At 39.9% G+C, this 14,793-nt stretch overlaps 1 protein-coding gene across 2 annotated transcripts in view; it reads left to right on the forward strand.

The window, feature by feature from the left end:
• PTPN12 (protein tyrosine phosphatase, non-receptor type 12) overlaps window positions 1-14,793 on the forward strand; it is a 111,304-nt gene that overhangs the window by 67,215 nt on the left and 29,296 nt on the right. For both annotated transcript variants that reach the window (XM_015415066.1, XM_015415067.1), the window contains exons 7-11: window positions 6,748-6,807; window positions 8,400-8,542; window positions 10,229-10,295; window positions 10,608-10,685; window positions 10,803-10,901. In XM_015415066.1, coding sequence (XP_015270552.1) covers window positions 6,748-6,807; window positions 8,400-8,542; window positions 10,229-10,295; window positions 10,608-10,685; window positions 10,803-10,901 — 447 coding nt within the window. The remainder of the gene's footprint in view (window positions 1-6,747; window positions 6,808-8,399; window positions 8,543-10,228; window positions 10,296-10,607; window positions 10,686-10,802; window positions 10,902-14,793) is intronic.

Here is a 14,793-nt window from a genome sequence, read left to right on the forward strand (position 1 = left end):
CTCTTTGGAGCCGGCCGGCCGGCAGGGCGGGCGGGGTGGGGGGGGGGATGACCGGCCTCGCCGCTGCCACCGCCGCCTCGGGGAGATCGAGGGGGGATGGAGGAGACGGAGCTCTTCTCCCCCCCCCGCGAGTATCGCGGGTCCCCCTCTTGTGGCCTTTAAGTTAAAATCCACATTAGGGGATAATAAAGCCTTGCAGGCTTTGGAACTGGCCACTAAACCAATTTTGAGTGTGAAGAAGTCAAAAGCGCCGTCTGTGGTTGCCACAATTCAGCACCATTGGTTCCAGCAGGAGACAAAGGCTGCGGTCACACAAACTAAATAATCCACTTTCAGTTCACTTTCCAACTGGATTTTGCCAGTTCACACAGTAAAAATCCAGTTGGAAAGTGCACTAAAAGTGGATTGAAAGTGGATCATTTAGTGTGTGTGACCACAGCCAAAGAGAAGTCTAGGGTACAGGCTCGGTCTCCATCAGTTCCGAGAAGTCTTTCAGAACTGCCTGTGAAGAAATCAAAGAGTAAAAGTAAGCATAGAGAAGGCCAAAGCGACATTGCGCCAAATCGGTTCCGACAATGGAACTGAGGGAGGAAAGAGAACTAACTCCTGGACCACTACTTAGAATGCTGTCAATTAGGTCTGTGTCATTGGTGCTATCATTCCTGGAAGTTAAAGTTGTGTCAGCTTTGATGGATATGATGCAGCAACGACAAGAACCAGTATAGTCAGCTCCATGGCCACCTAATTTTCCTCCAATGGCTTTGTGGCCTTCTTTTATGTCTCCTGTGTATTTACAGGAGTGGGGAGAATATAGCAGGTCGATTCCGAGGTTGGAACCACCACAAGTCTATCGCCCTATGAGAGTTTCTCCCATGGCAACCACTGCAGTCCCAACTGCTCCAACAGTATGTGAACCAACTTTTGAGTTGGATGAGGACTTAAGGGATGAACCTGTTCTTGTATCTGAAGAGAATTCAGAAGTCCCATCAGACCCATCTCTGGATGAAAGGGTTGGTATGTGCCATCCTTTTCACCGTTGGGAGGATCTCAGGCTTTATGCTGAGCAGATGCTTTGCCTGGCCAAATTGTTGGACATTAATGTATCAATTACCTCTCAGCATCTTAGAGATGAAATCCTGTCACATTTATATTCTGAGTCTTCAGGAGTTGTAGCATTTCCTTTGTTAGAGGGATTTCTGAGGATGACAGACAAATTGTGGAATAAACCTGCATCCTTGCCAGCTATATCTCACCTGTTATAAAACTTTTCTAGAGTGAAGCAAGGTAATTGCTGTTATTTGGGAACATGTCCTCCGCCATCATCCCTACTGAGTGAGATGCAACCAAGATGGTGATAGAGCTATCATGCTATTCCAGTGAATAAAGAAGGAAGGATGCAGTAGGTAGAAAAATGCTGCACTAGACCTTAGAATTGCCAACTATTTAGCCATCATGGAAGGAAGTTGGTTCTTTGGGAGAACTTAAATCCCTATTTAGAAGAATTACCAAATGAAAAGAAGTCATTGGCAAAGGTTCTCAAAATGGAAGCATTAAGACTGTCTAAGCAACAGATCAATGTGAGTAGGCATTCATCAGATACTTCAGTGAGAGCCATGGCCACTTCAGTTGTCTTGAGAAGACATGCATGGCTGCGATCTACTGCACTCCCATTGGACACACATCAGAGAGCAGAAGATCTCTCATTTGAATGTCATATGTTATTTTCAGAAAAGACTGACGAGACTCTGATGCAAATTAAGAGGAATCGTCAGATGGCAAGGTTGTTGGGAGTAACCTCATTGGGAGTGACTGTATATAAACAGAGATCCTTCTTTAGGCAGCTGTGGCAGTCTTATCCTAAGGAACAAAGATTTTATACTCAAGGCTGATTTGAGTATCCTCCCATAGATGCTTCCAACAGCAGCATCAATTTGGGAGACAAAGGTCATCTTCCAGACTTAAACCCACCCAGTGATGGGGTGGGTGGGAAAGGTGTTACAATCTCAGGTCAAAGCAGTTTTCTGACTATTGAAGCATGGCTCTGAGCAGTTGTATAGTGTTTTGAATAGGTTAATGATTTACAGTAAACGTTGGTCCTCTGTAACTAATGACAAATGGGTTTTTAACATTGTTGAACATGGATACAAGTTGGAGTTTAGTTCACTGCCACCTGGATGTGAATAATCATTTGCCTCACTTGCAAAAGGAAGTAAATCCACTTCAGGCCAAGGGGGCGTTAGAGGTGGTAGAGTCCCCTGATAATCCAACTGGATTCTGTTCCCATTTCTTTCTGGTACAAAAGAAGGATGGGGGAAATGGACCAATTTTGGATTTAAGGGCACTGAACAAATTTGTACAGGTGTCCCAAGTTTTGTATTTCGTTGACGCAGGTTCTACGGATGTTAAAGAAGAATTTGTGGTTTACAGAACTGGACCTGAAAGATGCATATTTTCATATTGCAGTACATAAGGAAAACAGAAAATATCTTAGGTTTTGGTATGCAGGAAAATGTTTCAGTACACTGTATTGCCATTTGGGTGGACGATTGCACCACGAATCTTCACAAATCACATGGGCACCAGTTGTGGCCTATTTAGGTTTGAGGGGGGTGTACAATTTAGCCATATTTCGATGATTGTCTAATTGTGGTCACATCTAAGGAGCAGTTGCAAGAAGATATAATACTGATTATTAATATGTGTAAGAATTTGGGTCTGGTGATTAAAAAAATCTAAACTAGATCCAGCTCAGTCAGTTCAATTTATTGGTGCAGTCTTAAACTCTAAGCTAGGTAAAGGGGCTCTTCTTCCGGATCAGGGGCTATCATGAGGGCCATGGTTGGATGATTCATGTTGAATTGCTTTCAAACTGCATGATTCATACAGTGCTTATTGGGCTTGATGACCTAAACAACAACGGTATTTCCCCTAGCTAGGTTATATATGAGACCACTACAATTGTGGTCCTTATAATGTTTTAAACCAGTGCTATATTTTTTGCACAATTTTTTTCCTATTCCTAGAAAGGTGACTAGAACATTATCAAAATGGTCTGTAGGCTTTATTCCCAACAAAGTGGTGCTTACTACAGATGCCTCTTTGGTAGGTTGGGGCACATATTGTTGTGACCATTTGGTTCAGGGTGTGTGGTGGGATTCTGAGAGGGAGCTTCATATAGACATTCTTGAATTAAGAGTGATTAGACATGCCCTGACTTCATTCACAAATATGTTATGTGGAAAGTCAGTGCTGATTCAGATGGATTCGCATTGGCTATGTACTACCTAAACAAGCAGGGAGGTACTGGTTTCTGGCTTATGTCCCTGGAGAAAGCTGCCATTTGGTATTGGGCATTACAGTATGGGGTAGTTCTGCAAGTCATACATATTGTAGACACTCAAAATGCACAGGGAGATCAGCTCAGCAGAACTCTTTCAATGAACCACAACGTGGGCTATACTATATTAGTATCTGCACCCTGTATTCCAGTGGTGGCGCTTTCCTCAGGTGAATCTATTCTTGACAACGGAAAACTGTTATGCCAATAAAGGTTATTGGAATTGGTAATTGGAAAAGGGAAAACTCAAGAGCCCCACAATTTTGTTTGATTGCAGGAAGGGATCCTTACTCTCTAGGGGATGCTTTTCCGCTTCAGTGGAAAGAGATGCTCTTTTACGTTTCCCTCCCATTCCCCTGATAGGGAGAGTTATAGCCAAGGTCACATGGGAGGGCATAGATCTTATTCTGGTTTCCCCATATTGACCTTGACAGATGTGGTATCCCAGTCTAAGTTATGATGAGGCCCTGTTTGGAATTTCTCCCAAAAGTATTGAAGTTTCATCTTACATAGTAAAGTATTTTAAATTATTTCACCTAGTTCTGATGCAAAAAGAAGGTTACATACACTTGATGTTAGAAGAGCAATATTGTTTTATTTAGATGGAACAAAAGGTTTTAGGAAGGAAGTCTGTTATTGAGAACTTCAAAGGGGAAACGGACTTCATCTCAGATGATGTCTTGATGGATTGTGTCAGCAATAAGACTGCTATTCAAAGGCAGAAGTATCTATATATCTAATACCGAAGTAGTCCCCTCTGTGCGGATATCTAAATCAGCACAGAGGGGGCACTTGGGGGGGAGGGAGAGTTTTGTGCACACGTGGGGCGGTCCCCGGGTGTGCACAAAAATCTAAAAAGTTAAAAAAAAATCGGGGGGATACTTAAATCCCCCCAAAAGTGACAGAGCGTCCCCTGCGCATGCGCAGGGAACGCTCTGTAGCCGGCCTCGCCGCCGCGGAGCCGGGCCGGGGGGGGGAGGATCGCTTCCCCCCCCCGCGAGTATCGCAGGTCTCCTTACTTGTCATGTCTATTAGTGGTGCATGCACTCGAACACCCCCTAATGGTTCTACACTAGACGATCTTGCCATGGTAGGTCTGCATGTGCACAGTCCCAATGTGTGCCTACACAGAAGACTTCAATAAACATCACTTACAGGTAAAGGCAACCCTGATTTTTTTTAAAATGAAGAAATCAAATGTGTGACTGATAAATTCAAGGCTGCCAAGTTCTAAGGTTTAGAAATAGCCAGCAAATTCTGTGATGTGGTATAGTGCCCCAGCCATAAAACCTGTATGTATGGTAATCATCCCAGTATTCTGATAGGTACTGTACAAGATAAAAATGATAAAAGGCTTACCAGTACTAGTTTATGACTGAACAAACCAGTGCACAGAATTGGCAGTGGAGGAGATAATTAACTTAGTGTTGAAGACTTCATGCTATATAAATGTTTCATCTCATTGCTTTTAGTGTTTTAAGCCACTTGGAGTGTGACACATCAAAAAAATAGTTAATAGATAATCTTATGGCAAGTTGTGTATTACTTGGAGCGGCCTTGGGAGCTAAGTTTTGGCTGAGAAGTGACTGAAATATGTAAAATATAGTTCTTCAATATCTTAACAAGTCACACAGTTCCTAATAATAAATTACTCAAATAAAATGCTTTGTAAACTATTTGATGATATGTTGACTACTCCAAACAGCCCTTTGTGCTTTGAGAGGCACTTGGGTCTCCTCAAGTGCTTTGGTAAGTGTAAATAGCTCTGTTCTGTAGGTACTTGCTTTTCAATGGTAACAGCACGTAGTCTACAGTTGGAGCCCACTGTGAGATTATGTACTCTATAAATCAATTTCAGGACTATGTTAGGTAATAACATTTCCTGGGCCAAGTCATTGTTTCCAGTGTTGTTTTGAGATCTATATTTGATTTGTGAAAGGCTATGTAGTGATCAGTCCTTGCTCCTATGATGGCTTCACCTAATCTTTCCAATAATGAAATTTTCAATAGATTTTTTCCTTGTCATATTTGTATGTACTTAGTGAGTCATTGTGTCTGCCGAACTAGTTCTCTTATTTCACTTACACCTTGCCTTTTGTATAGAGGTTGTCTCCTGGCCAAGCAGTGATCAATCTTCTTATCTACAGCAAGGTTGATGCTTTATGTGTCTTTAGTTTGTATCATTATCTAGTTTACTTGTGTAAATGGTAGGTTGAACCAAATCACAAAAGTCTAAATAGAAATGGAAACTGGCTAAATGGGTTTAATGATACTGTGTTGGTGTTCTTTTTCTAAATGAGACAATTTTATAGTATATGACAGGTGTTTGGACCAGCTTTTCTTTAAGATGCTAAATATTTTAGAACTAGCCAAGCATGTACTGAATGATTAATAGTACAGCAAATCTGTATTGATTAGTTGATTCTAATTGGACAAATTAAAGAAATGTGCTAGCAATTGGTCTTCATGGTGAGTTTTTAGGAAGGAAGTGAAGGCAGATCAGTAGGGATTAAAGAATTTAAGAAGGTCCTGAAAGACCTTGGGGCTAGGATTATATGTAGAACAATCCTGGACCTTGATATAGTGAAGGATTGATTTTGGTTAGCGCATTGTAAGGAACCACTGAAATAAGAATAGTGGCAGAGAAATAAGGAAGTAAACTGGATAAAACAGAAATGTACACACATCTAAACTGGAGAGTTGTCAAAAACAGGTATAACTTGGTAATAGTCTGATCATAGAAGACGTTGTTTTAAGCAACTATATCTTATGGGGGCACTACTCTGGCTTTTTCAGGCATAATGTTTCTCAATCTCAGCTATGGTTAATGTTATGATAAATGACATCAGGGCCCTGCGGGATCTTATGCAATTCCACAGAGCCTGTAAGGCAGAGATGTCCTGCCAAGCTTTTGGTTGAGGGCAGCAACAGTTACCTATTGGCTGGCTCCCTTCTTTCTTCTCCCCTTGTGTTCTGTTCCCCTCCCCCTGCCCAGAAAAAAGGGACTGGTAGTCCAGAATTGAGATGCATAATAATAAATAAGAAAATCGCCATCTGGATCTTTTTATCTACACTGAAATTTCTGTTAATGTTATATATAAATTTTAATGTTTTATGTTTTGTATTTTATGACACTATGTCCTGTATATCACCCAGGATGGAGCTATTAATATAAGAATAATAATGATAATGATAACAACAACAACAGTAATAATAATAATGGTGTAAAACAATTGCATTTATTTTAACTTGTACATCAACTTGACGATATCCAAGTTAATTTCCACACAATCCTGTAAACAAGAGTGTTTAATTTCTGATTTAGAATGTATTTGTATAAATTTAGTACTCTGTTGGTATTCTACTAGGCTGTTGTTAAATTCTATTCAGATATTTCCTTATTTGTTTAGGAAGCTGAGCAAGCAAGAACAGACTACTATATTAGAACTCTGCTACTTGAATTTCAAAATGTAAGTAGATACAAGCTCTGTATGGTTAGCCAAATGAACAATTAATTTGAGTTAAAGATTTCTCCTGTGTGCTAAAATGTTGGCCAGTATATTGAGGGTGTACTAAAATCTTGGGTAGCATATTGAATAGTGTATAGCAGTGTTTTTTAGTTTGTGAAATTAATTGTAGTTTGTGAAATTAATTGTGGATAATGCAAAGGTGAGTAGCAACTATTCTGTGGCAAGTGACTGACTGCAGAGTTTGGGTCATAGCATTGGGTCAGGAAGCCAGAATAACCATGTGGCAGCAGTGGGGAGGAGCGAGTATGTCTTTAGGTAATTTATCTCCTACACTTGCCCTCTTTGAGAACTGGCTGGCTTCCGTAGAACAACAAAACTTAAAAGAGCAATAAAAACAAGAGACAGCAGTATCAGGAATAAATGAAATAACCCCGATAACAGTTAATGCAACAATAAAAGAAGCAGGTAAAAATTAAGTAGCATCAGTAGCAAAAACAGCAGTTTTAAAAGCAGGGACCCCCCCCCCCCAAACCTTTAAGGTTACAGGTAAAAAAGAAATATACATCTAAAAGGCTTGAGTCAATACAAACATCTTTGCCTGGCAGCTGAAAAATGGTACACTTTGTGCGAGGTACATTTGTGTGGGTAGGGGAGTGCCACAGTCTTCATGCCATGACATAAAAGGTAAGGTTCAAGTTTTCAGCTTCTTTTCAAATTATTTATGCTTTGAGATCAGGGCTGATCTTAAGCTGCTTTTGTTAATAGGATTATTTCATATTGCATAGTTTAGTAAGCAAGTTTCTAGTTCTTTTTAAATTAAAAGTTTGATTTAAAAAAAATCCTGGTAGTAAATTTCACATCCATACTCATTGCTCTTAGATTGTGATTTTTGTGCATGTGTGCTGGATTTGTATGCTTGAACTGATATACATCTGTAGAGACTCTAAGCTGTATATGTGCATCTTTCTTACTGCCTTAATTCCAGGAGGGTTCTGACCACTCTGCCACAGTTTTGAGGCAAGTTTAGGTATCATAGTGTTCATCAGTAGCCTTTAGTTGGGTGCTATTTTTTAATATATTCTTGGTTTTAGAGTTGGCATACTCACTTTTCATGAAATTATTTTAAATCTTATGGCAAGAATTACAAATGCAGGCCTATGCCATATCTGCTATTAGTAGTGGGCCCTTGATAGCCCAGACTAGCCCATTCTTGTCAGATCTGGGGAACTAAGCAAGGTCCTGGTTAATACTTGGATGGGAGGCCACCACGGAAGTCCAGGTTTGCTATGCAGAGGCAGGCAATAGCAAACCATCTGTGAACCTTTCTTGCCTTGAAAACCCTATGGGGGTCACCATAAGTTGACTGCAACATGAAATTAAAAACAAAACAAACACCACAAAGGTGTAGTGGTAGTGGGCACTTGAAATGTTGTCATAAGGGTTCAGTTCCATGTAGCATGCCACTTGTGTGACTACTGTGAGTTCATTTATCTTTCTGAATATTTCTTTAGTCACATCTAGTCTGGTTACAAAAAGTGACATTTTTAATACATACAAATATGTAATATTACCTACCATTTATTTTCCTTTAGGACACACGTAGGGTATATCAGTTTCATTATGTGAACTGGCCTGACCATGATGTTCCTTCATCTTTTGATTCTATTCTGGACATGATCAGCTTAATGAGAGAATACCAGGAGCATGAAGATGTTCCTATTTGTATACATTGCAGGTACAAAGTAAATTTTTCATGTCAGTTATGGTGGAAGTTCAAATAGGAATCTGTGTTGTCCCCTTTCCTGTTTTGATTTGAGAGTTGATAGGTTTTTGAGCTTTCTTTGCATACATAATTTCAGTACTGCACATTCATGAACCTGATATAATTTAAGAACTTCTAAACTTAGATTATGCATGAAGAATGGAGAATAAAGCTGCAATATATCCTTTCAGATGAACTTAATGTTTATAAAAATCAGAGGATTAGACTAATTACTGTAATACTGTATGCATAGCATCAAGGTGCATATATTGTCACATACTATGTTCAGTTTGAATCCTGTTGCAGTAGGGAATAGCCATGCAGTAGCTTTCTGCTGCCCATGAGATTCTTAGCACAAAAGCCAGAACCTCAATAAAGTGAACAGAGCTTCTTCTTATTGCTCTTAGCTGTTCATCTTCCTGGCCCTTAGGTCTACTCTGCCTCTAGTATTAGAAACCCTTCATCCTTAACAGTGACCCATTCTCAGTTAATCTTTGTATATTCTTCATAAACTTGCTAATGACTTCAATGGTTCCATCTCTGGTACTTCATCCTCCTCTTCTCCTTTTCCACATTGCAGTGAAAGCTCCTAAACTGTATGCAGTTGTACAGATTTGTACTTGGGGAGATGAGAACAGAAACCTAGGCTGATACTTTTGAGAGAGCAAAGTGTATGTGACCAGAGAGGCTGGTAATGAGGGAGAAGCAAAATGTAACAACTGTAACTTTATTATAAAACAAAGGAAAATGCTACTTCTGTTCCAAAGAGTGTAAAACAACATATGCTGCTATGCCTCCTGAGTTCTTGGAACACCTTCATGAAACTATTATGGGATACAACTGAAAACATTGTCACTACATGCAATCTCTGTCTTAATGGATCAGGAATAGTCTCGTTGATTCTAGTGGCTCTCTTGACCTATTGTACTTTAAACTTTTACTATAAGATGCATCTTGTCATGCTTCAGCTTCCATCCAGGTAGAAGAGAGACATCGATAGTGCCGTTGGGAGTGAAACCTGTTTCATTAGGTTGTAGTATAAATGCAATTATTATTTACATCATTTATAGTTTGCATTTCTCACTTGGACTCAAGGCAGATTATACAGAGTGAGTCAATACAATCAATAGGATAGGATATTCAGTAAACGATACAATATGATTAGTGTTGTAGAACCAATTCAGAAACCTAAAAACCAGAACTGAAGCAAAGCATAATTTAACATGACACATTAAAAGCTAAACAGAGTAGTCCCTAACAATTTATCTAAGTAAGTTTGACCAAGCTTATGTGAGTAATGTCTTGAAAACTTATGGGATGCTGTATATTTAAACTACTTCTCACAAATGGTTTTCATCTTCAGCTACCCTGTATGCTTGACGGTTGGTGAAATAAAATGCATGCAGTTACAAGCTGCCAATTAAATGGACTCATTGGGAGTTAATGTACCATTGTTTCCATACTGTGTGCACAATAGACAAAAGTTTGACTGTGTCAGAAAATGATTTTGTTGACTGGAAATGTATGTTCTTTTGCCATGAAAACAGGGACTTGTTTACTCATATCCTTTTGTTAAGTTTTAAGTGCTCAGTGTATATGAAAAATACTGAAAAGCAGATTTAAAACTTCACTGAGTTGTGTTCATTTTTCCCCCTATAGCGCAGGGTGTGGAAGAACAGGAGCCATCTGTGCCATAGATTACACATGGAATTTGTTGAAAGCTGGGGTAAGGCGGATTTATAGCAATCTGAATGCTGCAAAACTAGGTCATCTTAGCCTGTAATTAAAGGAGAGTTTTATAGGGGAGTAATGGAGTTGTACAACATGTGCAAAACTGAGAATAGCTTGGAAAGCGAGGCACAACTTTATTTATATTAATTTAGGACTGTATGGTGACTTTTTGAATGGTCGGCACACAGTTGCAATACTAAACTTTCAGCACCTGCTAATATTAAGAATTAAAGTGTTCTTGTGGATTTTTAGATGGCATTTGAAACCAAGTCCTTCTGGAAAAGCTGTTTTACTTTCTTCTTTACAGAAAATACCGGAGGAGTTCAATGTATTTAGCTTAATACAAGAAATGAGGACACAAAGACATTCTGCAGTACAGACTAAGGTATTATTGTATTTGCTGCAGAATTCCAGTATATGGCTATGCTTTGCTGTTTGAGGCAAAACTATCTCTAAACCAGTGTGTGTATCTTTAATCTTAGTCTTTGTCATGTACATATAGGAGCAGTATGAACTTGTTCATCGAGCCATAGCACAGTTGTTTGAAAAGCAACTGCAAAAATATGAGAGCTGTGCCAGCTGGGAAATTGCAGATGGGCTGGTACGTCACTTTATTTTCTTTAAAACAGCTCAAACTTGTAGAATTTCTTTAGTGTTAAATTTCCTTTGCTCTGTTTCTCTCCACTTTTCTTTTGCTGTGACAAGGAAGTACCAACAAGCGTTTTCCACTTAGGCTCTATTACTCAGCAGGATCAATTAATTTGGAGAAATCTTTGAAGCAAAGAAAATAGAGATTTGGTAATTGAATACTACTTAACCACAGTTATCATAGCCAGTATCCAAGACCTTCATCCCTGCCAGGCATACTAGCAGAAGATGTTCCCGCACATGCATCAGGGTGGATAGAGTATATCATGTCTGTAAACATGTCTCCTTCTGCCTCTTTGAATTATAGTGGGGGGGGGGGGGCTTCGGGAGAATCTTTTCAGCCCCATGGAGAGTTGCTGTTGGAAGGGGGTGGTAGGAAGTCCTGATGTATCACATTCTGGTAATGGGTTTTCAGATCCTGATTTGGGCCAATTAGTTTGCTGTGAAACAAACTTTTCTGACGCTATGATACTTTAATTAATATTGGTACGACTAACAATGTTGAAATCACAGATAAAATGTTTAGACTTGACTCTTTTTGGTGGGTTGGCTCTGAAACTGACTTTCAGTTGCATAATGTATCGACCTGGGTATGTATAAATGGCTGTGTACAGTAAACTGTTTAGCAAATTGCAGTTGTCCAAGTATGATTGAATGGGAGTGATCATGTGAAATGAATATATGTTTGTCTGTTCTGTTTTAGTAGGGCTTTCTCTGATTTCTTAGACGTATTCATTGCTAGACAATAGCAACCTAGGAGGATGTTGCCTAATACCCCATTTAAGTGGCTGACTAATTCAGGCAAACTAACCACAAGATTAATTATCACTCAGAAAGTATTTGAAACAAAATTGCCACATTAAAGAGCTCCAAGAGGCTTCTCAGAGTTTGCAGCTTTGGAGGTGGACATGTTTTCCTCTTGGCTAAGGAATCTTCTTCTGCTTTAATTATAGGCATGTTGATTCCATGCCAGTGCTAGCAGTTCAATTTTAAATCCGTATCCTCTCACCAACTTAGCAATAGCTAGTGCCCCTTGCTCTTTGGCAAATACCCCTCCTCATGGTATCTATGAATTGTATCAAACTCAGAGGAAGGAGCTGACTGTGTAGAAACAGTGCAAGAGGGTTATGCTGCTTCAGTCTTTCCTCCTGGAAATGCAACAGAACTATGTCCTCTAGCACATGCAAAGTATCTTGAGAAAGGGACAGAGTCTTGTTTCAAAAGAGAGGCTTTGGAAAATGCAAGAAATTGTGTTGTGGTTCTCCTCCCCTTTCCAAATGCTTTGGAAGTGTTGGAAGGTTTTGGTAAAAGAGAATGCAGTAAGACAGACTTGCACAGCATTTCTGCTTCTAAAGCAAGACCCACCAACTTCCCTAAATTCTCTTCCTACACCTCTAGATGTAGGGGGAGAGAGGGAGAAGGGACTTGGTCTAGTTTCTTTTTAGGGGAAGGGTTGTAAGAAGGGGCTGTGAGCAGCAGCATGAACCTTGTGCTATGTTGGCCTTCTGAAGAGGGAGGTTGACCTCCTGGACTCATTCACATTTTCTGCAGCTCACTGAGAACTTGGGGAGGGAGAGACTAGTAGCAATCACAAATCATAGTTGCTGATACATTAAACCAAAATTTGTGTATCCCTACTTAAATAACACTTTCTGAAGTCACTTTTAGCTTTCAAACTATAAAACAGCCTTGAAGCCCACTTAGTGATCCTGTTATTTGAAATTATTCAGGCATTGTTTGGTTTCAAAGCTTGGTGCAGAACGCACAGTAGATGTTGCTTGTAGACATGAGCATCATTTACAGCTGTGGAGGAAATGCTAAGCAGAAATTATTTAGAAATACAGTAGTTGTTTGGGTGAGCCTCTTACTGTTAAACCAAGATGAGGAATTTTAAGAAGTGATGTTCAGAGAGTGTTGTAGAAATTAATACCTTACTATGAACATGTATGAGTCAGATTTATAAATGACAGCATATGATGTTCAGTCACAAACATTAATAAAAACATCACATGAAATGCTGAGCTGTGGTGAAAAGTTTCTACCCCTGAAATTTTTCTTGATCTGTAGACCCTTGCAAAGTACCAACTTCTCAGAATAGTTCAATCCAGTCCTGATTTTTAATTTCTGCCTTCAGGTGTCATCACTCAGTTGCCCATCAACTTCATTGGAGGTCCCTGAGTTCTAATATTTTGGGAAATGGAGAAAAGTTCAGTCCTTTCTCTGTGCATAAATTTATAAACTTCTGCTAGGTCTTCCAGTTTTCTAAAGTAAAAATACCTAAATCTTAGCCTTTTCTCATAGAAAAGGTTTTTCATCTGCTTGATAATTTTGGTTGCCTTTTTCTGTACATTTTCTGGCTCAAATGCATCCCCGCTTTAGCTCTATACGAGGGCATTATAGTACTGTTCATTTTACTTTCAGTCTTTCCTAATAATCTTTGGTATAGAATTTACTGTCTTCACTGCAGTCACAGAAGAAGGTAACATAGTGAAATACTCCAAAATCTTTCCTTGCAAATCGCTGCTAGTTCATACCTCATCAGTATATATGTCAGAGTTTTAGAATTTTGCTCAAATGTGCACCCATTTACACTTATACTGAACTTCATTTGCCATGTCATCTATTCATTCAGTTTGGAGAAATTCCTCAAGGCTAACTGGTTTGCTACTGTGTGAGACAGGATGGTGGACTAGATGATCCAGCAAGGCTCTTTTGGTGTTCTTAAGTGCTCACAGTTCACTTTTGGGTTCCACCACCTGGAATAATATTTGATAATAATGTTAAAATATTTAATAATTAAATAGGGCCTATCCCAATACATTTTTGGAAGACCACTGCTTTCTTCCTTCAGTTTTGAGACCTCTCCACTTAACGTCTATCCTCTGCTTCCTGTTTTTAATTACCAGTACAGGCAAGGACCTCTATCTTTTACCTTGCAACTTACCTTTGCATGAAGGGCTTTTGGGGAAGGTTTTTTTTGTGGGGAGGGTATAGAATGCAAGAATACCATGTCTGCTATTCAGGGGTCTTTTCATAGAAAAAGAGCTGCAGGAGCTCATTAGCATATGGTATGCTTATTTTTATTTATTATTTATTTAGGCATTTTTACCCCGCCCTCCCCGCGAGTGGGCTCAGGGCAGCTTACAAGGGGCATGAGCCCATACATAAAACCAGATAAAACAGTGAAATCACATGATAATAACAGTAATAAAGTGCTTTATGTAAACAAGACGGTCTTAAGTAGTGTTGATGGCATCCTCAATCCTCCCCATTGGGTGGCACTGTCCAGCAGATAGTTCAAGCCAATCCCACATTGTCAGTGCCGTGCAATTTATGGCGGAACTTCCAAGGGCAAGTCCTCATCCCGATGGTACCGCCACCGTTGGTAATGAGCTACTAGGCTATTAGCTAATGCCACAACCCCTGAAATCACCGGAAGTGATGTCAGAAGGGGAAGCAAAAGGGGGGGAGGCATCTTCAAAAGCCTCCCCTTCCCTTCCCCAGCTGGCCTGCGGGGGGGGGAGCGAAGAGAGAAGGGGTTTAAAGTTTAAACCGCTTCTCACTAGAGTTGGGCCACAGAAGGAGGAAAGAGGGAAGGAAAGAGAGAGAGTAGAGAAAAGGAAAGAAGGAAGGAAAGAGGGAAAGAAAGAGAAAGAAAGAAGGAGGGAAAGAAAGAGAAGGGAGGAAGGAGGGAAAGGAGGAAAAAAGAGAAGAGAAGAAGGCAGGAAAGAAAGAAAGAGAAGGGAAGACGGAGGTAAAGAGGAAAAGGGGAGAAGGAAAGGAGGGAATGAAAGGGAAGGAAAGGAGAAAAAGAGAGGAAGGAAGGAAGGAAGAGAAGGGAAAGA

This window comes from Gekko japonicus, unplaced genomic scaffold, assembly GCF_001447785.1.
Source record: "Gekko japonicus isolate JY-2015 unplaced genomic scaffold, Gekko_japonicus_V1.1 scaffold5, whole genome shotgun sequence".
Lineage (NCBI taxonomy): Eukaryota > Metazoa > Chordata > Lepidosauria > Squamata > Gekkonidae > Gekko > Gekko japonicus.